The sequence below is a fragment of the Gallus gallus genome, chromosome 1 (assembly GCF_016699485.2).
Source record: "Gallus gallus isolate bGalGal1 chromosome 1, bGalGal1.mat.broiler.GRCg7b, whole genome shotgun sequence".
In the NCBI taxonomy this organism is placed as follows: Eukaryota; Metazoa; Chordata; class Aves; order Galliformes; family Phasianidae; genus Gallus; species Gallus gallus.
Genome location: NC_052532.1, coordinates 1879828 through 1906692, shown reverse-complemented (window position 1 = coordinate 1906692; position 26865 = coordinate 1879828). Strand labels below are relative to the sequence as shown.

Here is a 26865-nt window from a genome sequence, read left to right as displayed (position 1 = left end):
AATGGAAGAAAGAGTAAAATTAAAAAAACCAACAAGGGGTAAGATCATGAATGTTTTGACCTCCAGGAACAGGCAATAAAGCAAATATTGTTTGCCAAGATCAGGGTCTGCAGATTAGTCTGACATCTTACTGGGCAATTGTGTCCAGGTCCCAGTTTTGTTGCTTTATTTCTCAGTGCTGAGATCTTTCTTAATAGGATTTTGTGATGTCCCTTATGGTGCTCCATGGGCAGAAACCTTAGGGTGCTGGGACTGCAAATAGGATCATAGAGTCATTAAGGTTGGGAAAGACCTCTAAGCTCATCAAGTCCAACCATCAGCCCACCCCCACCATGCCCACTAAACATGTCCCTCAGTGCCACATCTCCATGTTTCTTGAACACCTTCAGGGACAGTGAGTTCCCCACCTCCCTGGGCAGCCTGTGCCAATGCCTTAACACTTTCTGAGAATAAATTTTTCCTAATTTCCAACTGGACCTCCTCTGGCACTGCTTAAGGCCATTACTTCTCATTCTAGAGAGGTACTCACTGTACCAGTAGAGGTGCTTGTAAGGCTATTGCGTAAGCCAGCTATTAAAATAATCTGGTTACAGCATAGCAAGGTGAGGAGAAGAGAGAAGGAGTGAAATACAGAGTGGAGTTAGGAACTAGTGAGCTGGTGATTGGAAAATTCTTAACCTGTTACTGTACCTTTATCTGTAAGTTTGATAGAGGAGGCAGAACCTCAACACAGTTCATAACTGAACTGTGCATTTAGCAAGGAGCTATCTCAAAACATAATCAAATGAAGAATATCTGTCAATTGATATACTATGCCAACACGTGCAATGATGTATGTTAGGGTTTGGCAGTCCAGTGCAAGCGTAATCTAAACAGAACGTGTAGCAGTCCAGGGCTTTAGTCTTCTACTCATTACTAATATAATCTGTGTTTAGTGCATACAGACTCCATTTATCTCATTATTCCATGGGGTATTCGGGTCCTTTTTTTTAAATTCACTTCCTTTCCATTTAAATGATGGGAAAATAGAGGTGGAGGCAAAAGCTTGAAGTTAGGGCACATACCTACTCACATGTGGTAGTTTTCTGTCATGGGGAAGGTCTAGACATAGATTATTAGCAGATTTTAAACTCTAATTTCTCCACTTACTTTTTGATTGCTTGCTTATTCTGAGTAGCATTCCAAGAAACCTTAATCATTTCCCATGATGTTTGTACTAGAGAAGCCTTTTGCTAAACTCTGTGCAAGTAAATAAGGAAATGAGCATTACAGTAAAGCCTCATGTCAAGGTTTATTAAAACTCACTGCTTGGCTAAGACTAAAATAATAGGGAGGCATTTAGTGAAGCACCCAGTCTTCCTCTGTATTAGTTTTGTTATAGCTGCTGTCAGAGCTATCACAGTATAACACCTTAGTCAGAATTATTGAGTATCTTAAGACAAATGTGCTTGTCTGCTGCCACAAGTAAACATGGGTTACGCTTGCAAGACTGCAGTTGTCATAATTTACACCACTTCCCTATGTGGAAGAAGGTGCTACATCAAAAACACGATTTCCTCACAGAGAAATCATAATTACAACCAACACAGGATAATGATGCTGGTAATTTAGTTTTTATTTTGTGAGTTGCTTGCTTACGTGTTACATGACAGAGATTTCTGCTGTAGTGCTGCATTAGTAGGGTTCTTGTCAGTAACCTATCTGTATTATTTTGAGGAGAGCTTGGGCGCCTGCCTTACTGCTACACCCAGGAGTCATCTCCTGCCAAGTGGTAGGTAAATTACTTCCCACAGTTTATCTTGTTTTATGCTCTTTTATAAAGGAACAGCTAGGAAGAAGAGCAGTGAAGATGTTTCTTCAACACCAAGTATGCTGGATTTTGATATTGTTGAATTGTCCAAGCTGTTTTTATACTGAAGCTGGATTCACTGCTCATGATTTCTTATCATTCTCACAGTTACGTCTGGTGCATATTAGGGGCAGCTAAAATGGGACTACACCTCGGGCTGAGCACAGGGCTATAGCATTCAGTGTTGGGTGAACAGCCTTGGATTCAATTGGACCTCAGAGGAAGATACAAACACTCAGTTCATTACAGAATGTAATATCCCTTTACCTTGAAGGCAGTAGAAAATATCACACAGACTTCTACGCTACCTCTAGTTAGAAGATAATTACCTGTTTCTTATGGGAGTAACACACTTTTTAATCTCATTATTCATGATCCCTTCTTCTCACTGCATGGTTTTATTAAAATACCACAGAAATTCTCTCCCTGTTCCTTGGAATGCTGTGATCACAGTATTCTCACAAGGTATAATGCATCTTGCAAGAATTAGAGGATGAAATTCTTTTGGCCTGCACTATGAATAAGGTCAGGGTGGGTAATCTTAGAGCTTCCTCACAGATTCATTATGTCTATGAATCAGTTTGATCAGAACAGTGCTTTCTATATGAAGGCAGACATTATCAAATGTCTTAGGCATTGCTCCAGAAATATGTTACGGTTTAACATTAAAGAGGTAGTTATTGATCTCTCCATATCAATCAGGGCCTTTCACTTTTCTTCAAGTAAATTGATATTATATAGATGGAAATGGAAAGCCTATACCAGAATAAGGCTGGTCATTATCTTTGTCACATTTAGTCATTTTTGCCTTAATATGAAGGGTCTCAGACCACTCAGATTTTTTGGGGGGTTAGTTTTTCTGTAAGACACCTAATAGGTCAGAGGTGCCTTGGTTCTAGCTCATTGGTAAATGGCTACTTGTGATCCAGGTTGTCACTGGAGTACTACAGAACTGCTTCTTTTCAAGGTAATTCCCATTTTATTTTACTTACCAAAAGAAGCTGTTGTCTGTTGTCTGATTTGGTAATCACAGACTCATAGAATGGTTGGGTTGGAAAGGATCCTGGCTGCCCCCCACCACACCAAGCTTCCCAGGGCCCCATCCAACCTGGCCTAGAGCACCTCCATGGATGGGGTATCCACGTCTTCCCTAGTCAACCTGTTCCAGTTCCTCACCACCCTCTGAGTAACATCTTTCTAACATCTGACCTAAATCTCACCTCTTTTAGTTTAAAACCGTAACCTCTATCCTAACACTATCAGACTCCAAATAAGGAGCCATGAGTTCTGATCTCAGATCTGATATTCAGAAGCCATCTGGCCATGGTCCTGGGCAACCTGCTCTAGTTGGCCATGCTTGAGCAGGGGAGTTGGACTAGATAGATCCAGAGGTCCTTTCCACTTTAAACTCTGTGATTCTCTGAAGTTGATTCACTGTGTGGCATGAACCTCTTTGTAACGACTCTTAGTGTGATTAATTAGTTAAATTGATAAATGAAAACGGAGAGAGCTAGTAGTTCTATTTGCTAGCACTGGAAGTTTTGAGAGAACTGTAATGTGTGAAAAATCTTTATGTAACTGATAAGCACTGGCATGCATTTCTGAATTCTGGTTGAGCTGTGTGATTGCAACATTAGTAATAGTACCAGACTTGGTGTATATGCTTTTTTCTCACTATTTTAAAACATAGATCATTTTCTTCTCTCGGCTGCAGAGGATTTGGTCCTGCTAGCAGACTATTTCTAAACTCAACTGGTGCACCTGTGGCTGAAGGTCTGCCCGTTCGGAGCCCTCTTCCCCCTGCTCATCTTCCTGAAGCTGCTGAAGCTCAGCATCAAGGTCCAAGGGGAGCTGAAAATGGAGTGGACAGATTGAAAGGTTTGAAGCTTATTCCAAAGTCACAGTCTTGCTTATGCTTACTATAATGATCATAGAATCATAGAATTTGTTTCAGTTGGAAGGGACCTTTAAAGGTCATTTAGTCCAACTACCCATCAGATATTACAGGTATGTGGAGTCCTCAGTACAGCAGAGACGTGGATCTGTTGGAACGTGTCCAGGGCAGGGCCACAAAAATTATCCAAGGGATGGAACACGTCCCCTATGTGGACAGGCTGTGGGCAATGGGGCTGTTCAGTCTGGAGAAGGGAATGCTCCAGGGAGACCTGAGAGCAGCCTTTCGGTATCTAAAGGGGGGCTATGAGAAAGAAGAGGACAGACTTCTTAGTAAGGTCTGTTGTGACAGGACAAGGAGAAGTGGTTTCAAGCTCAAAGAGGGGAGATTTAGATTGGACATAAGGAAGAAGTTTTCTACAGTAAGGGTGGTGAGGCACTAGAACAGGTTGCCCAGAGAGGTGGTGGATGCCTGATCACTGGAGATAACCAAGGTCAGGCTGGAGCAGGCTCTGAGCACCTGATGTAGCTGTAGATGTCCCTGTTCATTGCAGGGCAGTTGGACTAGATGGCCTTTAAAGGTCTCTTCTATCTCAAACAATTTTATGATTCCATACTAGCTTTATTTGGGTGATAGGGCAGCCTTTGTGCCTCTGTGGTAATGACACAAAAAGCAACGTAATGACGTGACAGCATCATCACGGTGCAGAGGCAACATGCTTAATGCAGCAGTGAACTTAAGGAGAAATTCAAAATAATGGCTGCTTTGACATAAAGTTACTCCTCTGTTTACATGAGTTAGAATTGCTGTTAGACTACCTGCATATAGTAGTCTTTCTCCCCTACAAAACACAGGATTTTCAGCTGGAGATGCACTTTGTGATAAATTCTGACTTTTCATTAAAATCAGTACCTCTTACATTTCCTCACTTATTTATTTATAATTTCTGCAGAGACTGAACTTCATAGTGACAATCTTGAGAGAAAACACAGCAAAGCCAAGACTGGTTCTTCCCATGTGCCTCAGCTCACCAACTCCAAACCTGTCCTGCCTCCAATCCCATCTGGGCGAAAGAGCACCAACCCTTGATGGCCACTGCTACGAATCTTGGTCTCAATCACACTGAAGCTTTCTGTCTAACAGCAGTACTGAATCTGATAGAACTTCTCTTTGACAAAGCAAAGTCTATCAAAGATTATTTCTAAACCCATTTCTGATTAACTCTCCAAAAAGGTTATTTATTTATAACTTTATTAAAAAGTAATTTCTGTGTTTCCCAATGCTAGAAATGATTTCCCCAGGCATTCTCAGCTGGGAAATGCTGTAGAATTTTTCCTCACCACCACATGTCCATATCTTCTGTTAATTTATTTATTTCCTCCCCCTCTCATTTTATAGATTTAATTGAGGTGTGGAAGCGTAAGAGCTTCTGGTAATATTGCCTGTGCTGTAGGATTAGTGAATTATTTTGAAGAGCAATTTTGTGAAACGTTGAGGGTTGTTGGTAGTGAAAACGGGTTGCAAGTTGTTGGTTTTTGTTTTTTTTTTAAATAAAATGTGTTTTCTTAAGAGAGGAGACATAATTATTTCATTTGCAAATGTATTTATAGAAGCAACCTCATAGTTAACGATTTTTGAGAACTGGCTGAGGTGGTAAGTCAAGATTTGTTTTTCTATATGCGGAACAGAGCACTGACAAATAAAACTCTTGAGTTGATGTATGTCCTGATTAATTTCCACTGCCATCCATTTATAGAACAGATAGTGTGGCCCTCTACCTGAGCAGCCTACCCAGAAGAAGGCTGTTTGCTATTTACATTACAGAGGTCCTCAGTAGCCTTTGCATGCATAAAAGAAGATACAACTCACTGCCACCGTGCAGACTTGTGTCCATGGAACAGCTTTGCTGTATCTCACTGTGCCTGTTCAGAATGTGGCTGAGTGGTTATGTTGTTTAAATAGGATGAACTGAGCAAAGTAAGTAATGAGTAGATGCAGATACCCTGACCTTAAGTTCCAGGCAAGCTTGTAAAACAGTTCAGCCTTTTATCAAGTAGCTTCCTTTCCACACTGCAGCTGGCCGTATCCTCAAGCTGAAGCACAGCCCTTCAGAAGCACCAGTTGTTACCACTTTTGGGCAGAACAAAAAGCAGGGCTACTCTGCTGGGTTCAGGAGGAGTTCAAGTAGCTGAGTTTGAACCTTGATGGCTTTGACCATGGCATCACAACCATGTGAGTTCCTGACTGCCACTACAGTGTCACAATATCTTCAGCAGATCTCTGCATGGCTGTGTTGTCTCTATAAATACCTTTGCAGATGTTATCCTGGCTGTTACGACCGGCTGCACGCTTGATTGACATGGATGCTGATCAGTGCATCAGTTTGTGCTGTTGTACAGGTGATAGTAGTATTGCTAATGTCATGGTTAATGAATATGTACAAGGTACCTTGTGTTTCGCACGCAGCAGAGCCAGGGGTGATCTCACCTCCTACCTGAGCCTGGTAACAGAGCTGCTTAAATTAGGAAGGCAGTGCAGATGGATCAGTTGTTTTGTTGTTTGTTTTTTTTTTTTTTTCCTGGACACTAATTTCTGTATGTCTGGGAAATAAGGGCAGTGGTGGGTGGCACCTTAGCTACATCAGTGTCTCCTTCAGGGTTTTGGTTGGCTTACTTGGGTTTGTATCAGATAATAATGGAACATGTATCAGAATAACATAACTGGAAGAGAATCTTCCAGTTTGCAAGCAATTACTGGACCCTGAGCTGTCAAATACTTCCAAATATGGGACATTCCATGGGGTTACTCATCCCCAGTGGGCAAATAGACCATAGGATTTTAAAAATACCAGAGAGAAGCTCAGGTAAAAAACATGCTGAAGCCAACTCAGCCAAATATTCAATTTCATAGATTGTTCGAGTTGGAAGGGACCCTTAAAGGTCATCTAGTCCAACTCCACTGCACTGAACAGGGATACCTACAGCTCAATCAGTGCCCAGAGCCCTGTCCAGCCTGACCCTGAGTGTATTCAGGGATGTGGCACCTACCACCTCTCTAAGCGACCTGTTCCAATGCTTCACTACCTCACCATAATTTTTTTCCCCTTGTATCTGTACTCCATCTCCCCTCTTCTGGTTTGAAACCATTTCTTGCCTTCCCTCCCCAACATTTTACCTCCATGCCCTCTTGCTTGCTTTCCTCCCACTTCCCAGAAGTCTGCAGACCAAGTTGCTCACCCAGTTTACAAGATTCCCAGCAAAAACCATGTTATGTGGACTTGCCCATTGCCCACTGCACCCTGAAGCGTGGAACATCTGGCCCACTCAGAAGGCAGCAGTGCTGTTGGATTGCCAATATGCAATATTTACGTTTTGTTCAGCAGATTGTGAAGCTTTGCAGTTCAGTGTTCTTAGTTTAGAAGGTTTATTTTTGGCTGAAAGTGCAGAACTTGCAACTTTGTGCCTTTTTATTTATAGGCTGGCAGATAAAAGCAGGGCTGTTTTAGGGAATTCTCTTTTCATTGGCAGAAAGCGTGTTTGGATTGCAGCAGAGTAACACCTTAAGTTAGTCATAGTCAAACAAGTCTCCGAGTCCTGAATTTTAGGGAGAGGAGCATAACAAGCTGTTTAATTTCCCTTTAAAAAAAAAAAAAATAAAACATTCAGCATCCAATAAAATCCATATTGGTGCTTTTTGCCACATGAATGGAAAAGGCTTTACCAGCCTTTGCTCAAAGGATGGAGTGTTGGATCTTTGAGATGAAGCGGAGAAGACTGGAAACTTTTGGAAAGTTGAAGGCAGCTCTTCAGATTGGATGTTGGAGGAAAACTTTTCCAAAAGTGTGACTGGGCACTGGAAGAGGCTGCCCAGGGCAGTGGTAGAGCCTCTGTCCCTGGAGGCATTCAGGAAATGTGGACTTGTGGCACACTGAGAGACATGGCTTAGTGGGCAATATTGATGGTAGGTGGATGGTTGGACCAGATGATCTTAGTGGTCTTTTCCAACCTTAATGATTCTATGATTCTGTTATCCCCATTCCTCCACCAAGCCCATAGCAACATGGTAGGAGTAACCATGGGTGGGGTAGGACCATGTGGATGCTGTACAACAAGGAGTTGCTGAATTAAGGAATGATGAGTGTGTCGGATAGACATCAGGTAGAGTGTATTAATTCAGATCTCCTCCCAAATGAGGGGATATGAAATTTGTTGGCTAAAAGTTTATTTTACACCTCAAGAAAGGCTTCCAGAGGTCCATAAGTGTTTCTTCCTGCAAATTGCTGAGCACATTGAGTGCTAGAGGTGGAGATGCTCCGTGGACCATGAGAATGTAGACAGCCAGGGCAAGCAGCTACGGGTGGAGACTTGGTGGAAGACGAGAGCAGGAGACAAGTGCTGGCTCAATTCTCCAGCACCCACTTCCCAGATTAGCCAGTTGGACCTGGGAAAAAAATGGGCACAAAATTATTTGTTTTGCTACTTTTGGACCATCACTGCCCTGCCTCCTCCCCCACTAACCTCACTGATACAGGTTGGTAGAGGCTTGACGTGAGAACTACTGTGAAGCCAGCAGCTACACCTTTTTATTTTTCTTTTTTAAAACATTGTCTGGAAACAGATGGTGAAGAGTTGGTTTGGATTGACCAAAGGGATCCTTATTCCTCTGCCAAATGCCCACATCCATGTCTAAAAATACCTTACTGAAGCACTGCGTCGCATCCCAGCAGCAGCTGGCTGCCCTGCTAGCTCTGCCTGCTCCCTCAGGAGCTTGTCTAATTGAATATGCTGCATAATATGCTGCTAATTTGGCAGCTGTCAAACTGAATTACAATTTTTTTTTTTAACAGTAGAGCAGTGGGGGTGAGAGAAGTTGTTGCACGGTGTGATTACACCAACTGACCGCGTTTCTCTTTGCATCCCTCATTTAAGGGAGAGCCAAAAAAGGGTTTGAAGAAGGCCCATGTGGGTCCTTTATTGGTCTCACCCCACACACATTCAACAGCTCCAGCTCTTCCAGCAGTGTTGGGTCTGTTTCCAAGCCATTGTTGCCACATTGCTGCATTTGCAAACCCAACTCAAGTGCCCATTCAATTGGAGCTGGAGCTTAAGCAAACACTTCTTGGTACCCACCACGGGCTCTGCAGTAAATCTTACTGCTTGGACATACCCTTTTGGTAACCCTACTGAAATATTTCAAGCTTCTGAGATATTTGTTCTGTCTCCTGTAAGGTGGAGAGAGAAGAGCCCACGTTGCTGAGTCTGAATTTCTTTTTTGCTGTGGGGAGGAGGGGGAGGCAGTTCCTACATTTTTATCATTCTTGCTTCTCCCCGCTTATACCTCAGAGCAAGTAGAAGCATGAAGGTTTAAATCAATGTCCATCAGAGGCACGAGAGCTCCATGGTGAAAAATCCCCTGTGCCAAAGGTACTTCTAGACATGATATCTTCTCTTTGGACCCACATGGCAATCCTGTGCTTCCCTGCTGGTACCATCACAGAGGCCACTCCTGTCCAGGGGACATCAAGACAAGGAGAGATTTCCTTTGGTTCAGAAGGAGCCTGGAGTGTTTTTTCCTGCATTAATCCTATGTGTTGTGGCTTCCAATAGTCAACCATGGAGACCATGAAGGGCTGTGCTGCTCTCCTTCCTTTACTTTTAATATGGTCTGATAGTGACAGGACAACAGGGAATGGTTTTAAACTAGAAGAGGGGAGATTTAGGTGAAATGTGAGGATAAAATTCTTTTCTCTGGGGGTGGGGGGCCCTGAAATAGGATGCACAAAGAAGTTGTGGATGACCCATCCCTGGAGGTGCTCAAGGGCAGGTTGGATGAGGCCCTGGGCAGCCTGATCAGGTAAGGGTAGCCACTCCACGGCAGGGGTTGGATCTGGGTGGGCTTTAAGGCTCCTTTCAACCCAACCATTCTCTGGTCCTGATGGAAGACATCTCTGCTTTACATCACATTTTGTTGTCCCTGTGTTGGTTCAAGGAGTCACCAACCATCACCTCTGCGCTGAGCTTTGGGCAGCTATCAGCCCAGGGATTATTTCCACCCATGGTGACTCAAAGCAGGGTTAACCCTTTGGGCATGGAAGACAACATGCATCTTCCCATGGCTGTTCCCAAGCTCCTCCATGGGAAATGCAACTGTGTGGCTCTGACAGATGCTCCTACTTTGCCTCCTCTCTCTCAGGCTTTCAAGGGGTAAATTAACATGCATTCCCTGCACTGCTGTCCTTTGGTCAATGCAGGGTCAGAGCATCCCTCTTCCAGCTGCTCAGAAAGAGCAGCGGGTGAAGGGTGAAGCCAACTTGCTTATGATTGTATGGAAAATAATAATAATTACAAAAATTTTCCAGCACATTTTGGAGAAGGAAGGGGACCAGAAGAGATCCACGACCCTGGGCCATGCCGGAGGCAAAAATAATGGCTCTATATCCTCCGAGCTGTTCCTCTCCCAGGTTTCCCATGTCAATAAATCTCACCTTCATACTCTCTTGGGCTTCAGCTGCTGATTTATGATTGCAATAATGAAAGATGCTGAACAGAAACTAACTGTGTGGCTCCAAGTGATTTACAGAGACATCTTTATCCCTCTCCTTCCCCTCTCATTTAATTTAGTGTTGGGAGTAAGTGTTTTACACCTTGGAAGTGACAGAGATCTCATGGAGGTTCCCAATGGAGTCCAAGACTTTCCCTCTCACTTTAATAAAAAAAAATATCCCTTGTTTTTCTCCATCCCACCATGGCGAGCCATGGTGAGGACAGATTGAAAGTATTAATAAACGCAAGTCTGAATTTAATGAAAGGTAAAGATTAGTAACAGAAATGTTGAGTTGATGAAAGCAGTGCCCAGCCAATGAGGATTTATTAAATGCCAGAGTCTGGGGAAAGATGATTTGTTGAGTTAGAAATGTAAATACTTGGTAACTGCTTGGGAGTTGTACGCCCATTGATGCAGTGAGGTGGGGAGGTTTAAGGGGATAAAACCATGGCAAGTGAAGCAGTGCAGCATGGACAAGATTTCCAGGAGCCTGAAGCAACCAATGGGTCTTGTTTGGGGTCTTCAAATCCTGTTGGTGTCCTTAGCACCAACTGATTTGGGGTTCCAGCTCAAACTGACCCATGCTCCCAAGTCCAGAACATGGGTACCTCAGCTGCCCAACTCCGCAGGTCCAGACTTGGCTGCCCAACTCACCCACCTGAGTGCAATTAGGACTGCTAGTGGATATCATTTATTATAAATGCAATTAAATAGGAGTCTTCTCCATGGCCACCCTTTCCCTCTCCTGCCATCTTCCTGCACTCAGCCCCCAGATCTCAATTTCCCCCACAGTAGGAACTAAGGCTAAAAGGGATTGACACAAGGGGACAAGACAGGTGGTCACGGATTAGGGCTGCAGAGGAGGAAAACAGCCACCCCACCATTCTGTAGGCACCACAGATTTGTAGCTCATTATTGTTTTAACTGCATTTCCCTTGTGCAAGATGGAAGTGCCCAAAGTGGATGCCCCATCCCCGAAGGTGCTCAAGGCCAGGTTGGACAGGTCCCTGGGCAACCTGATCTGATGGGTGGTAACCAGACCATGGCAGGGGGATTGGAAGTGGATGAACTTTAAGGTCTCTTTCCAACCTAAGCCATTCTCTGGTACGTAGAGGAGAGGGCAGTTGTCCCCCACGAGCACCAGTCTTTCACAGTAAGCCCACGGGCACTGAGAAGGCAAACAGGGCAGACACACAACTGGGACTGTATTGATGGACTCATCCTATGAATCGTGGCATAACCAAGAAAGTCCTACAGCACACTTTGTCACAGGACATCTTGTTGCTGGCATTGTTCCATTAACCATGGCATAACCACTAGCTCAGGAACATCCCAACCACCTCCTTGCTGCAGGGGGTGGATTAGGGAAAAGGGTCCTTTATTGGGCTTTTCCTTCCAGCAGCGTTGCCAAGAAAAGCACATCTGGTGTGTGCCAGTGGCAGGGAAAGGAGATAAGGCTGAGTTCTTCTTTTGAAGCTCAGCAAGGCTGCCATTCCTACCTTTCCTCATATTAAAGGGAGGATAAATTGTGTGTTTTCAGAGCCCCAGTAATTTTCTGATCGCCGTCAGCTGACTGCCAGAAGCAAAGGATGCAAGGAGAAACAAAAGGACCCCCGTGCTTTGAACAGGAGCTATTTATTTTGTTCAACAAAACAAAACCCCAACAACATCGAAAATACCCTCAAACCCAACCAGCCAACCCAAAAGCTCTGTCAATCCAAAGTACTGGTCTAAAAGCACCTTGGCTCATTGCTTTGCCTGCCTCTGCTAAAAAAAAATGTGACCTATCATTCTATCATTTCTATTGCAAATGTGAAACCCAAACAAATCAGTACCCCCATTCTGGGTGGGGAGGATTTAAATACTACTTTTGGCTATTGGGGCACTTCTGCACGGACCTTCCCTTCACCTCACAACCAGGGGAGCTCTCCCACAGCAGGAAGGGAATGGCTGACACTTCTACAACAATAAATATTTGGAAACACACAGAAACACGCTACAGACAGTTAAAAAAAAAGTATGGGATAACAACAAAAATATAACCCATGACTGATATCTGGTCTGAGAGAATTACAGGTTAAAAAAAAAAAGGAACCCAAACATCCCCAAATGTACCATCATCACACAGAAATGGGAGACAACATGCAATTTTGTTGATACAAGGGCAACAACCTAGAGAGTAGGCTATGTACAGTATGTTACAGGCACTCAGGCACCTGCTCAGCTGTTGTTTTGCTAACTCCTCAACCCTGGCTGCAAAAACCACAGCCACGAGCAAGAGCTGAGCTGCATGAGATGCAGGGAAGCTGTTGGGGAACAGTTGCCACGTCCAGAAAATCCTTTGAAATATCCCATTTCTGATGCAAAATACAAAAGGTTTCTTCAGGCTCAGGAGAAATCAAACCAGAAGGAAAAAACCTTCATCATTTTGGGACCTGAGCTGCAGGTCCCAACAGCTACTGGTTCTGGCTGGGATGGAGTTAATGCTAACAGTACACCAATGTTTAACCTATTGCTGAGCAGCACAGGGTCAATGCTTTCTCATTTCCCCCCCCCACTCTGCCCTCTCTATGAGGGTACTGCAATAAGCTGGGGGACAGCCCCACAGCTGCTCTCAATAAAAATCAGCAATAAAATGGAGGGGAATGAGTTTTGGGATGGTAGCCATTGCTTGGGGAGTGGTTGGCATTGGTTTAACTGGGAGGCAGTGAGTGACACCCAGGGCTGTGTGGTGCTTTGTTGTTGACAGGAGCAATGCACCACCAGCACCACCACACCTCTCAAGTTGGAGGGGGTGTGAATACTGAAGTCAAAAGCCACGAGGATTTTGGTGATATCAGAGTTTAAGTGCTGTCTTCCCTCGACCAAGCTTGATGTGATCAACTTGACACTACCGGATGCTCTCATGGCTGAGGAGGGGAAGCATCACAATGAAGTAACCATGGTGCTAAAGGAAAATCAAGACAATAAAATCCATGCATGTGCTCCCCTGCTGCTCCAAGCCCAAGAAAGACAAGGCTGCTCACCAGCCTTTGCTCTGCTCAACCGTGAACAGCTCCTAGAACAGTACTGCTCTTTGCCTTGCTGGAAGACATGCATCCAAAGCTCTTGCAAGTTTTCCACATGTCATGCAAGAGGTGATGCTATGGGACACCTGTCCTGCACCAGGTGGATGCACAGAAATGTCATCAGTGAAGCTGTTCCCCAAGGAGTGGGAGACTGAAAGAAAAGGGGAGAGCCAGGTGAAGGGACAGAAAAACCAGCCCCTTCCCAGCAACGGAGGTAAGCTCAGCTGTTCTGGCTCTTCTAAAATTCCTTGGCAATAGTTGTACCCTGAGGTGTGTAGTGATAGGGCAAGGGGTAACCATTTTAAAATAAGAGTTAGATTTGGTGTTAGAAGGAAATTCTTTACTCTGAGGGTGGGGAGGCACTGGAACAGACAGCCCAGAGAAGCCGTGGAGGTCCCATCCCTCCAAGTGCTCAAGACCAGGTTGGATGGGGCTTTAGGCAACCTTTCTAGTGGGAAGTGTCCCTGCCCATGGCATGGGGTTAGAACTAAGGGGTTCATAAAAGGTCCCTCCCAAGCCAAATCATTCCACGATTCTATGCTGGCAGGTGGTTCAGCACAACTCACTGCAGCTGACTGCAGGTTACAAATTCCCCTCTGACCACGCTTGGGATGATGGAAAAAGGAGGAAGATGTGGCTGAAAAGTGATCCACACTAAGGACTAACAGAAGCAGGAACCCCTGACACCCTCCACCTCATTAGGTATCAGCACAACATCATGATATTATAGTGACAGGAGCTTGGTAGCTTGGAGGTAAGTCCCCAAAGCCACCCCCTGGTAGAGTCTACCAGGCAGGCTGGAGAAGGTGGAAGCTATGGGTTGTAACCAATGTCCTCCCAGCAAAAGTGGTAGGATCAGGCAGCAGAGACTGTTAACAGCCAGGCCTGGCATTTCCAGTATAACTAAAAACCTGCTCCTTAAAACAGCAGTGTCTGATGGCTCCCTGGGGCTCAGCCATCCACTACAGTAACCTGGCTGTTAAAGGACAGCACCAAACGGGCTCAGGGTTCAGCTCAACAAAGCTGGGAGGACTGGAGAAAAGCACAAGGTTGGGATCCTAATCAAGAACCGGGTCAGCTTTTAATTTACTTTAAAAGGGTTATTTAAATGTGAAGAGAAAAAATAAAAAGTGGGGGGAAGCAAAAGGGGCTGCATAACAAAATGCACCCTCTCAAAAGTAACCGTATCCTCCCACCACGATCCATTATTCCAGGCAGGTTCCCAGCAGAGGCTCCATGTTTCCCAGGAGCATGGCACAGCCAACACCTCCCCTGTGTTATAAAAAGGACCCCCCCTTCAGGGGGATTTCCTGCTGCTCTGCTCGATAAAACAATAAAAAGGTCCCTGCAGAGAGTAACCAGCTGCTATTCCTCCTTTGGCCTCTTCCTCCAGCGGGCCAGGATGGGCCCGAGGCTGTTCCACACCTCCGTGTACATGAGAGTCCCCACAAAGACGAAGGCAGTGCCCAGCCAGTGCCAGGCCGTGAAGGGGTTGCGGAAGTAGAGGATGGAGAAGATGAGGCTGACGAATTTGCGCAGCGTCACCACCAGCGTGACGGTGAGGGAGGTGCACTCCGTGGTGAGGATGAAGACGCCCCGAATGCAGACGTATCTGGGTGGGTGGGAGGTTAGGGAGCATCAGAGCTGAAAAGGGAGGTTCTCCTAGCCTCAGGAATGCAAAGGCTTGGGCAACGGATAACCCCAGTCTGGTTATAGAGGGAATAAAAATCCCTTCTCAGCTCAGCTGTGCTACAGCTCTGAACCTCAGGGACACCCTGGATTCTCAAAATCCCCTTCAGCCTGCTGTATGGGAAAGCAAAACTCCTCCACTAGAGTAGCCAGAGCTGATGTGCCAGCAAAAGGTTAATGGCACATAGGGTTTGCAGTTCTTGCAATGGAGCTAAGGGAAAGTAAAATCAGACTTCTCCATCTGTAACTAGCAGTAGATCAACAGAAGTCCCCTTTCCTCCCTAAGCAAAGGAAAGGCAGATAAATGGGGTGGTCTCATGGAGGGGCATGAGCAGCTGTAAGGCACATTAACCTGTCAACAGTGAGAAAATTGGTAACTGAAGGACCCCGTTTTCCAGGGTATCTTGGCTTCATCAGACTTGCAGATCTGCCCTTGCTGCCTGGGAGATTGCACACAGACATGAGTGGCTGTTATCCCTCCTAATGGCTGGCAGAACCACTGTGAGCTTTTACCAGCCAGCCTATCCCTAGGGAGGTGGTGGCAGATTTCAACCACCCTGGAAAATGCCGAAGTTCCAGGTTGAATTCCACTCTGTATTTTCCAAGAGTTACACAAACATCTGCTCCCAAAATGCAGGGAAGGCATCAAGGGCTCAGCAGCCCCACCTCATTTCACCTCTCCCATCGTGCTGCTGTCTCCACAGCTTATCTCAAGCTGCACATTGAAAGGATACTGAGTGATGACATTCATGAGGAGGTAGAACCACATGATTGGCATGGTCAGCCCAATCACTGGGATCTGGAATGGCTCTGTGGGGAAATAGGACAAGGAGGTCTCTCAGCATCAATTATTTCAAGAAAAATGCATCTGCTGTAGGCACACAAAGTGTGGGCCAGGAGGGAGCAAGGCTTGCTAATGCTACAAGGAGATGCAAGGAGAGAGAATGTTTCTCCTGTCCATGAATGACAAAAGCTTCATCCAGCATTTTCCAGAGGACAGAAAGGTACAAGAACAAGGCTCCATCTATGCAACACTCACCAGACTGGCTGAAGAGAACTGCATGGTGGTAGATGTTTGGGGCCAGGAGGACAAAGCCAGGGAGTGGTAACGCATGCTGGAAAGAAAAGGTAAAGAAAGACATGATGTTAACAGATCGTGTGAATCCATTCACTTCTCATTCTGAAAAGCCAGCCTCACACACTCTGTGGATGTAAGTGCACGCTTCACTGCTCTGTCCTCACAGAATGTGATCCTTTGGATTTCTGCCCCAGGAATATTGCCTGTTTTTAATGTGCGCTGTGCACCTACAGAAGCAAAAAAAACTCCTCCCTCTAGGAAGCAAAGGGGAAAGATGGGTTCATAGAATCATAGAATGGCTTGGGTTGGAAGGGACCTTAAGGACAATGAAGCTTCAACCCCCCGTCACATGCAGGGCCACCAACCTCCACATTTAATACTAGACCAGGCTGCCCAGCGCCCCATCCAATCTGGTCTTGAACACCTCCAGGGATGGGCATCCATAACCTCTCTGGACAGCCTGTTCCAGCACCTCACCGCTCCCTATGTGAAGAACTTCCCCCTGATGAAGAAGGATCTACCACAGCTCAGGTATACAGGCTGTGAATTCCACCATGCAAAGCACTGTTGTAGAGAAGTCACCAGTCCGTTGCTGAGCAGGGAAATTCAGACAGCTTCCCCTCTTTTTAAAATTCACTACGTGGGCTGCACCTCCAAAGGAAACTTTTGGGGTCTGAGGACTACACATAACTGAAACCACTATCCTTTGAAGTAGCTCATAGGGCTGCCTGTATGAATCTGAGTGCTGGATGGGAGGGAAAGGGTCTCTGAGCAGCTCTCTCTGCCCAGTAAAAGAAACAGAAAAGATGCAGTGACTCACATTGTAAAAAAGGGCCTCTTTGGAGTGCTTCCCAAACTGCTTGTACAGTGTCTCCTGGAAAATTCCCATTCTTGCAGACATGAGGAGGGCGAAGGTGAGTGCAGCAATACCTGGAAGAGAATCACAGCCTGGTAGCATTGCTTAAGCTTGGCTCAGCTCAAGTCAACCAGCCTGAGGACTCCTCTGATATGGCTTTCAGCGAAAGAAAACACTGAGAGAAGATAAAACTGCCAGACCTGGCAAGATGGGCAGAAAACTATTAATGGTCCTTGGATACGGGTATCTTATTTGCAAAGCTTGAGATACCAAGACAGTCCTGAATACATTAGCTCTTAAAAGCAGGGACAAAGCCCTGGAAAGCAGTGTTGGTGGAATATACAGTTACTTGTAACTATGGATGAAATATCAATCCCAGGTTCCCTGAAAAGCCATCAGTAAATGTAGGCTGGAGAGATAAAAAACTCAACTGCCAGACTGTAGAGTGTCCTCCATGAAGCACTGTGCTGAGTGAAAACCTGAACTGGCAACTGCCCCTCTTCCTCACTGCTGCATAGCTCAGAGCCTCAGGTACATCAGGCAGGGAGGAATCGAGAAGGTACCTGCAACCATGCCTGACTGCAGTCTCATTCTCTCACTACACTATTACCTTGCAGAAATCCTTCAGGTGCTATATTTGACTTCTTGGCCAAATGTAGAGCACCTCCTTGCACAAAGCTGTTAATGAGTGCCACAAACTCCCACTCTTTGCAAATCAACATCTACTGGAAGCTCAGCATAACAACATCAGCACACGGACTCCCACCACAGTCTGCTCTGCCCAATCCACGTGGCCAAGGATGAGACCTCACAGAGCTGAGCCTTGCCTGCATCTCAGCAGGGCTGGCTGGAGATGTGCTCACATACCTAGAAGCCACCACAAGAAAACGTGGAGTCCATCCTCTTCATTCAAGCTGGGGTCAGATGCCTGGTGGAGAGAGACACAGCAGTGACCATGAGCTACCACAGCTCTGCATCCCTTCAGGCCTGCCTCTACCTCATTCCTGGCTTGTGTTATGCTTCAAGCAAGCCCATAAAGGAAAGAATGCCCACTCCAGAGTCGCTTCCTCAGCTGAATGGACGTGACAGCAACTACAGCACATTTTGTTTTCCACTCTGCTTTGAGGAATTAACAAGATTCCAGTTAAAAGTATAAACATCTGATCAAGAAAGGCATTTTTCTTAAAGAAATGCCCTGGCTTGGCCAGAGACTGAACTCTTCAACAATAAAAATAACCAGTGCTGCTTAGAAATCTCTCAGATGGCCCACTGGCAGTCTCTGCTGTCCACACGTAGGATTGGGCATAGAGGAAACAACAAGAGCTCTGACCAAGTCCCACTTAGGTACTAAAACTGGCTTATGGTCAAGGCACTGAGGGAACCAGACCTGTACATGCTACTAGCTGATGGTAAAACACTTGGTGGCATGACTTGTCTAAACTCTTCTGCTGTGGTTTAGGGCAAATTAGATTACACACGTTTTCCATACCTCTGCATACCACACGTCATCGTTTCCAAAATCCCAAACCCATTAAAAGTTAATCTGGACTAATATAGAGCAAGGATGTAAAGCACAGACCTTCCTCAGACAGCCTGAGAGTATAAGTAGCTATGAAACAATGCCATTCTTCGTGCTTGACAGCTATCCAGTCTCTCAGAGCTGAATGAAGTGAAACAAGTTTTCACTTGACTGCCACTTTATACCACTCTTCTGTCTTCAGCTGACAAGATCAGCCTGTGGACGCTGACCCAAATAATGCCCAAACTGGTGCTACCCATGGATTTTCTTCACTGCCTCCTGTTCTCCAAGCATATGTACTTTATTTCAAGGGTCAGAGAAAGTCATGTTGGATGACAACAGATTTGGAAAACTGTGAAACCTGACAGGCTCTTCCGGGATAAAGAGAGCAAAGAATAAAAATGGCTCATTTTTGTTAAGAATTTTCTTGCTCCTAACTGTAACACATTGCAACAAGGGCAAGAGAAAGTAGCTCCTAGCTGTTATCTGTGTGGCAAAAAAATAATGGATTACTCTCAGCAAAAAGCAACCTGAGTAACACAGGGTAAGGCATCTGTAATTAAGCCATATGCACGTGTTTTCCTTCCCTCTGGCCCACTGAAAAATGAGGAGACTGCAGGGACAAATCATTTCAGGGAGCAGATCTAGGAGACATCTTGCCTCTCCATTAACACTCAAGCAAAGGGAATTACTGAAGAAGGTGCCCAGGGCAGCTCCTCCTGTCAAAAAGGTTCACAGCTGTGACTTCAGGCCCTTCCAATCCTTACCACTTGCTTTGCAGACATGAAAGTGCAGGTAAAGATCCCCATGGAAACCAGGGCTATGGACGTGTATTTTGACAAACTGTATCTGCAGACAAGAGAAGAGAAACTTGAGTGATCCAGCTCAGATTCGCATGGTTCATCTATTTCTCCTTTGCTTTGTATTTTCTTCTATTACACTGTTATTGACTTGGCACAATGGGCACAAACCCTTTACCCATTGCTGGACATTGCTGGGGACAGAAGGCCAACTTACTGAGCGGAGGGGCAGGGTTCATAAAAAAGAAGCCTGGACACGTTGGTGGGTTATCAACACTTAGTCAGAACGCCAAAACACAGAACTTTTATGGGCTGCTATGAAGAAAGTTAACTCCATCCCAGCCAGAGTCATTATACCAAGTAGCAGAGAAGTAAATGTGGGATGGAAGACGAAAGAAAAGAGCTAACGCAGTGGTCTGCAGCCATGTTTAAAAACTCTCTCTCCAGTCTATACCTGCCTTTAGTGTAGGAGTGAGGGGCAGTAGAAGTGTTGAAAAGGACCTTTAGTCCAGGCATACCCTGTACCTCATCTTCACTATCAGTAAAACAAGGATATTTATGAGGAAAGGGGAAGGGATTTAACATCAGTCAGGATTAAGTCAATGGTAGTGCATTGCATGATGGTGTAAGGAAACTGCTTGTGATTTACCTTTTTTTCAAAATGATGATACCTAGAGCCATGCTTGCTATGAGAGAGCCCTGGGGAAAGGAAAAGAAAGAAAGAGAAAGACAAAACAGAAGGTCAGCATGATAGAATTCCTTGCACTGGGGCACCTGCCCCAGACAAATAACCTTGAGCTCAGTACAACTACCACAAAAACACCAAGTGAAATGGCAGAACAGGATCAGGAAATCTGAAAGGGAGTCTCATTTCAACTATCAGAAAGGGAGAAATGAAGCCAGGTGTTTTGGGAACAAGGATGCAAAAAGACTATGAGGATCCCCTGACCCATGGACCTTCCCTTTCTTGGCCCACTCCCAACATTCCATGTGCTACAAAGCAGCACGTAGCCAAACCACTGTGTTTTTAACTGGGAACAGGAGTGCAGCTGCAGAGATTGACTGCAGAGCTGCAATACACAAATCCCTCACGGTTAATGCAGCACAGGGCTCCTACAGCACTGTCTGTTTTTCTTCTTTTTAATGTCTCTTGACTGCACGTATGTCAATGCTTTGACAAGTTGTGGAAGAAAAGCCTCCACCCAGCAGATGTGCCCAGCAGATTTTGTTATTCCCAGCAACCAGGGCTCTATTTTCTTTGGTTTTCATTGATATTTTTAGCCAGACACTCACGTGCAAACACTTGAGTGAAGATGCATTTTAATAGCATCTTCCAAAGCAGAGGCCCAGGGAGGAACAGTACCTAAGGCCAAATCCATCCTCTATGACCTAAGGCATTTAACAAAGGCACCTACTCTAGAACATTAACCATTTTGTTTAATTACGAGGTGGAAAGGAAAGCTGAGTCCCTCTGGCCAGCAAATGAGCCCATGCAAGTCTGACAGACAGAGCAGAGCTTGGGCTTGGTTTTGTCACTCTTACTCCCTTACCACCTCAGGAAAGATGAAGTATGCTCCAGTTTCAGTTTCCTCATCTGTTTACGGACATTTCATGGTTAACATTATGAAAGTAAGACTTAGAGCTGAGCCATCACAGCAAGGTTGCTCTCCCCACAGTTAAGCTGGAATTTAGTTTTTGCACAGGATTTTGTTATCCTCGGGGGGGGGGGGGAAAAAATGATGGAAGAACACATGCACCAGAGACAGTGCTTGCAGAGGTGATGGGAAGAGATGTCACATGAGGTAGGAAAGGACAGCATGGCAGTACTCACTGATCTGAAGATCATGTGCAGTGGCATGGCAATATTTAAGTTCAAAGCATAGTTATTCACCACACTGACAGTGAAGAACATGGCCACCATGATGAGGTAGTACCTGGAGCACAAAAACAAAGTGGTGGTCAGCAAAATCAGCTCATAGCTGTGCACGCTGGGATGCACCTTGAGAAGAGACAAGTGGTACAAAGAGAGGCCTGGAGCTGAGCAGGAACCCACCTAACTCTTGGTCTGTGGCAAGAACAAAGAGATCAGTACAATTTGGATGCAGCAAGAAAGTCTTTAAAATTGGAAGTGGACTGACCTACACCAGCTCCCCTGTGCCAACTGCAGAAGCAAAGGAGGGCTGAGGATACCCCAGCTGGAATCTCTTAGCATGGTCTTCATCCAGACCCCTTTCACCAGAGGACTATGGTTTAAGACAGGGCTTGATTTGAGGAATTCAATTTGTGCCAGCAGGCATCGCTACCCTGAACAAAAGGAGAAGCCATTCAGATCTAGGCTGAACGCTTCCATGGTCCCACACCTAAGCTAGGGAGCTCCTTGCTGTCATGCAGCAATGAATGGTGCTTGCCCTCAACTTTGGTATGAGGATCTCCAGCCCAAGTGCTGAGCACAGTGTTCTGCTGCAGGATAAGCAGTCTGCTAAGGAGCCCCACAAAACCTCCTCACATCACATCAACCATAGAGTACCCAGAGAGGAGAGCATGAATATGCCAGGCTATACCTGGGACAAATTAAGCCCTGATGCAGAAAAGTGAAAGTGAATCCAGCTAGATTTCTAGCAAAGCTCTCCCTTCCACATCCACTGCACGAAGCCCCAGAGAGACAGTGAGCTCTTCAACCACAACAGATTCTTAAATGTACAAAATATTGCCCTGTTTCTCAGACAGGTGCATATCTGACAGCAATTTCCTATTAAGTATTCTCAATAAAAAAGGACTTTGTATTTTACCAGGCATGACAGGTTCTCAATGAGGCTTTGCAAATGCTGCAGAATGGACAGGATTTGGACAGGATAAACGGATAAGCCATTTTATTAAACACTTCTTGAGATAACAGAGCCAATCAATTTGCAGCCAGTGAAAACATTCAGGTCCACTGTACCTCATTGGTATGGCCGGCCGCTTCCTCCCAAAGTTGGCTTCGAAGATAAAGCCTTCCACTGCAATAAATAGGAACTGGGAGAATGTCACTATGTTCCCACATCCTGGAAACTGCCTGCAGGTGTGGAGAAGAAAGACAAGCATAAGAGCAACATCACAGAGCACAGTGCACTGGGCTGTAATAAAATCTGGCTAGCAGTTCACAATCCCACAGTGAGTATCAACCTGGAGGGACTCCACTGTTTCATCTGCCCAAATTCTCATATTGCTTTTGTTAAATGCTTCCCTGCAGGCACTGACTCACCTGTATTTGTGTAGGTGAATGTGCAGCAATCCCTTCTCTTTCCATTTCCAAAGATGAAGGAAGCAACCACTCCCTTCATGGAGGACACAGTGAAATAGGTCAGGGAGTGAAAGAAGAAACTGCTCTGATCTGGGTCTGCATAGTGTCCCACCATGGTACAGGGCGTGAATGCACAACATCAAGCACTGACACAACCATACTGAAGCAGGGTCTCCATTCTCATGGGGAAGAGGTTTTGACACGGCTCCCTCACTACATGCAAGCTGCTGTGTGTGCTACAGGCCAGGTGAAATGATGACTACAACTGCAAGGAAGGCAGCAGGATTTCTCAAAATCCCTACTTCCACCATGGGAAGAAAGAGCTGAGGTGAGGTCCATGTCAGCACAGCAAAGCTTTGTGGCCTTGGTTCTGCATGTACCCCATCCCCACAACACACACACATCAGCTTGGAGCTGCTTTTAACTCACTCAGCAAACTTCAGCTTTCTGCCCTGCTGCATCTGCTGTAGGCAAGGAGCCTACAACAGCTCATCACTGGAGTCCAAAAAGGTCACAGCACTAAATGCCACGAGACAGTCAGCAAGACAGTGAGTTTGCTAATGTGATGTGCTTTGCACTGAAGTTTTCAAACACCACAAGGTACTGAAAGGTACAAAATGGTGTCTGACCTCAAAGAAGACACTCTGGTAGCTGAGCACCCTGGTGGGTGTGCCTGCTGCAGGCTCTGCCTTCCTCCTAAGAAGCTTACATGGAACAGGAGAGGATTTCCCAGCAGGCACACTGTCAGCTGTTGAGAGGCTATGAGATGTCATATGATCAGAAAGCTTCTTGTTATTTGCAGCAGGAGGCACAGGGAGGACTTCTCCTTCCTCTGCTGCAAGACAGAAACTGAGGCCAAGGACTTAATGGAGGGAACACATGCTGCCAAGTCCCTGCTGCACCAGCATGCAGCTTGCTCATATAAATACCACTAAACAGCTCATGGAAAGGCCATCTTCCTGTATTTTTCATGGCACCAGCCTGAGTGCCTCCCCTCTACCCACCTGCCAACTTCCACAGTTTTCAGAGGGTAATGATCCACAGAACTCCAATCCCTGCTTTCCAATGTGATTAAGAGGTTCAAAAAGTACATGAGGGAACAGAAAACAGAGTGAGCCTGAGACAGAAACCAGGTTGCATAAGGGAAAAGAAGAGAGACTGAACCACAGACACAGGCCAAGCGACAGGATTATAAACCATATCTCTGCAGGAAAACATAAAGCAAGGGTAAACCTGGACTGAAAACAAGACTGTTTTCAAGCACTAGCCTTTGTTTCTTCCCAATTCACAGATCCTTGCATCCAGTCGCTTGCTGTACATATGACCTTACACTACCAATAAAACGTTGACAGGGGGTTATGTGTTGACAGATAAAAGGCAAACAAAAAAAAAAAACAGAATAAACAAACCCAGGCTGTATCCACCCATATGCTTGACTCACAATCCTAGCATACTGATAGACTGAAAAGAAACAGCAAGTAGTCTGCGTCTATCAACCAAAGAAGTTCTTTAGCTGTAGGCAACTGATGGAGAGACCTTCAGAAGCAAAGCATCGTCAACCTATGATGCTTCCCAGGATTGAACAGCCTGGGCTATCAGCATCTAGCAGCCTCAGAAGACGGTGCATCACAAGGGGAGAAACCCTGTTGAGATCTACCATGCAGTGCTTCAAACATCTTTACAGGGAAGACACCTCCCAAGGACACGACTTCAGAAGGTCACATGCATATCATGGGCTTTCTAACCAAATCTGTATGGCTCAAGGACAGTCTCACAGCATCAATGAGGAAAGGACGCCAGCAGAAAAGGCTCTGAATGTAGGAGATGGGAATAACTGAAGTGTTTCTTGCCCTACTCAAGCTCCCTTCCTTCAGACAGCAGATTGCTTAACATGTTCTTGAAAACATCCAACAAGGAGTTTCCCTGCCCTCCCTCTGAGGGACCCATCTCACTACACCGAGAGGGAGCAAACCTGTTTGTTTGGCCTGCTTTACATCACTTTCATAGCAACTGAAGCCCATTATTTCTTGTCCTGTCTCCTCTTCTTCACAGCCATTTTCCACGCATTTCAAGTCTTCTGTCTGTCCTTCAGCATCTTTAGACTAAACAGTCCTCATTCCTTCACTCTTTCCACATAAATCCTAAGCAAATTTCTTTCAATCACCTTTGTCAATCCCCACTAGACTCTGTCTGGTTACTGCATTTTCCTATTGTTCAGCTCCAAGATCTCCTTTGCTACGGGCAGGTTCATTTTCAAGAAGGCCTCTTCCCTTCAGACAACAGCAAGACCCAAAGAAACAGCCAGTATTGCCCCAATTTGGGGAGTGAAGGTGAACAGGGGAAGGGAGGACACAGGAACTGGACTGCTAGGAACAGGATGATTTCTACAGTGGTGATGAGGCAAGGCTCAAGAGAAGCTTACTTGTGAAAAGCTGCTTTTCCTAGATATATGTGAGCAGCCTTTGAGCAGGGCCAAAGGGCTGGAGGAAACACAAGTCTGGTGGCAAGTAAATAGAAAAATCCCAATCCCAAGCTCTTTTTATCTTCGGGGTTGGGGAGGAAGGGTTGTTCCTTCTCCCTCAGTGATGCTGTAGCACAGATTAGAGCAATCCTCAAGAGGAAGGGCACATTTTGTTATGCAAGGTCTCTCCCTCCAAGAACTGCTTCTTGATTTATCCAGTGATTGCTGAGTGATTGTGTAACCTTGTGTTACCGGCCTTCCACTTTGAAGCAATTAACCCTACTACTGGAATTAGCCAGGCTCTCTTTCCCACTCCCTTTTCTCTAATAGTCTGAGACAATGATGGGTGGGGTGGAAGTAAGGACAGATTTTAAGGCTTGCTATTTCTAAAGTCTGGGCACTATTACAGTGCACACAGTATCCAACAGTCAGCCAGGGAATGACTTCATGCTGACTAAGTATGATGGTAGACACACAACCAGTTCAATCCTTATTTTTTCCAGTCAGATCTAGCACTTTTGCTGGTGGACTTGACCTGGAAACCAAACCAACAGACCAACACTACCTCCAAGCTGCAGCAGCCTTCCTCCATCAGGCTGAGGAAAGTGATGCAGTGCTCAGATGTATCCCAAACAGCAGCCTTTTCCCTGCCACATGGCAGTCCACCTTCACCCTGAGAGCTCTTCATCCTCACTGCCTTGGATTTCCAGCCATGTGAGGCTGTTGAAGATGGTTATGTGCAGATGGCATTCCCTTGGCTTTGCCTGCTGTCCCTAGCCAGCTCCTGTGCATCTTCTCTTTGGGATTTCCACTGTATGAAGAGCTGGGAGCGGAGAGAAAGGGCTGAAGGGGACATTTAGGGAACAGTGTGTGGTTGTCCCCCATATCCATGATGGGATGCTGAGGTGTGCCTGCGCCAACAAAACCAACCCGGGCACCTGTAGAGATGTACAACCCCCAGAACACCATAAAACCCATCACTGCCATTGCATGGCAACGTGCATCCAGGCTCTGCCGGGGGGCCCTGAGGATGCCACGCATCTCCACGAGCAGCCCTCGGGTCTGGAGCTGCCCCCAGAGCTGTGGAGGGTCCGACCATCCTTTCAGGGCCTCAGAACCCCTCAGGGCCAACCTCAGGCCGGCTCCCAGCCCCAAGTGCCCCCCAGACCCCCTCAGAGCCCCCCCAGATCCCCCAGAGAGAGCCCCGAGGGGCAGCTGCCGGCTCCCTCCCATCCCAAGGCCCTAAAGCTGAGGTGGGTACCGCTGCGATGCCCAACCCCAAAAAGGGCCGTCTCTACGCCCGTCCATACCCCTCCTTCTGCCCCTAAACCCCCCCCCCTCCCCCCGCCCTCACCTGACCAGCAGCTCCAAGAACACCACGTTGCTGCAGCAGCCGCAGAACACCAAACACACCGCCACGGCCGGGTGCATAGCGCAACCCCAAGCAACGAAGCGGCCTTCCCGGGCCTCCACCGCATCCCGCTCCCGGGCCTCTGCCCCGCTGCCGGCCCCACCACCCCCGCTTCCTCCCGGGCGCCGGTAGTTCTCTCTCCGCCCGCTGCACGTTCGCAATCACCGCCGCTCCGTCACGGTCCGAGCTACAACTCCCAGCAGCCCCCGCGGCGCCTTCCCGTCTCCTCCCGTGGGGGTGGCCGCGCGGGGCATGATGGGAGTTGTAGTTCCGCGCTGGGGGGGGGGCGGGGTGTCATGGCGGCGCTGATGTGGCCGATGAGAACGAGTAAAGGGAACGGGCTCGAACACCGTTCCCCGCCGGGGAGCAGCTGCCCGTGGCCGTTTTTGGGTTGTAGATAATAAAATTCTTTGC

The 26865-nt window shown here is 46.3% G+C and overlaps 2 protein-coding genes across 8 annotated transcripts in view; one reads left to right on the top strand and one right to left on the bottom strand.

The window, feature by feature from the left end:
- LRGUK (leucine rich repeats and guanylate kinase domain containing) overlaps positions 1 to 5460 on the top strand; it is a 49157-nt gene extending 43697 nt beyond the window's left edge. For 5 of the 7 annotated variants that reach the window (XM_040663456.2, XM_414995.8, XM_040663464.2 and 2 more), the window contains 2 exons: positions 3558 to 3727; positions 4696 to 5460. In XM_040663456.2, the coding sequence (XP_040519390.1) occupies positions 3558 to 3727; positions 4696 to 4832 (307 nt within the window). In that variant the 3' untranslated portion in view covers positions 4833 to 5460. Of the gene's footprint in view, positions 1 to 8; positions 3527 to 3557; positions 3728 to 4695 lie in introns of those variants that run through there. The other 2 variants (XM_025153161.3, XM_040663478.2) reach the window with 2 other exon arrangements.
- Positions 5461 to 11902: 6442 nt separating this feature from the next.
- On the bottom strand, positions 11903 to 26642 carry SLC35B4 (solute carrier family 35 member B4). Its single transcript, XM_414994.8, has 10 exons — positions 26395 to 26642; positions 22238 to 22351; positions 21128 to 21230; positions 19946 to 19995; positions 19264 to 19345; positions 17845 to 17905; positions 16942 to 17051; positions 16083 to 16158; positions 15778 to 15853; positions 11903 to 14966 (listed from the first exon to the last, which is right to left on the bottom strand). The coding sequence occupies exons 1-10, from the start codon at positions 26469 to 26471 to the stop codon at positions 14720 to 14722; spliced, it is 996 nt and encodes a 331-aa protein (XP_414994.2). The 5' UTR covers positions 26472 to 26642; the 3' UTR covers positions 11903 to 14719.
- Between the last annotated feature and the right edge of the window lie 223 nt (positions 26643 to 26865).

Excerpts from the sequence above, each read along its gene's own strand:
- SLC35B4 (XM_414994.8), bottom strand. The coding sequence starts at position 26,471 with ATGCACCCGGCCGTGGCGGTGTGTTTGGTGTTCTGCGGCTGCTGCAGC. Across the intron at positions 21,231-22,237 it reads CGGCCGGCCATACCAATGAG|GTACTACCTCATCATGGTGG; the intron begins GTACAGTGGACC and ends TTTGTGCTCCAG. Across the intron at positions 19,996-21,127 it reads TGCACATGATCTTCAGATCA|GGCTCTCTCATAGCAAGCAT; the intron begins GTGAGTACTGCC and ends TCCTTTCCCCAG.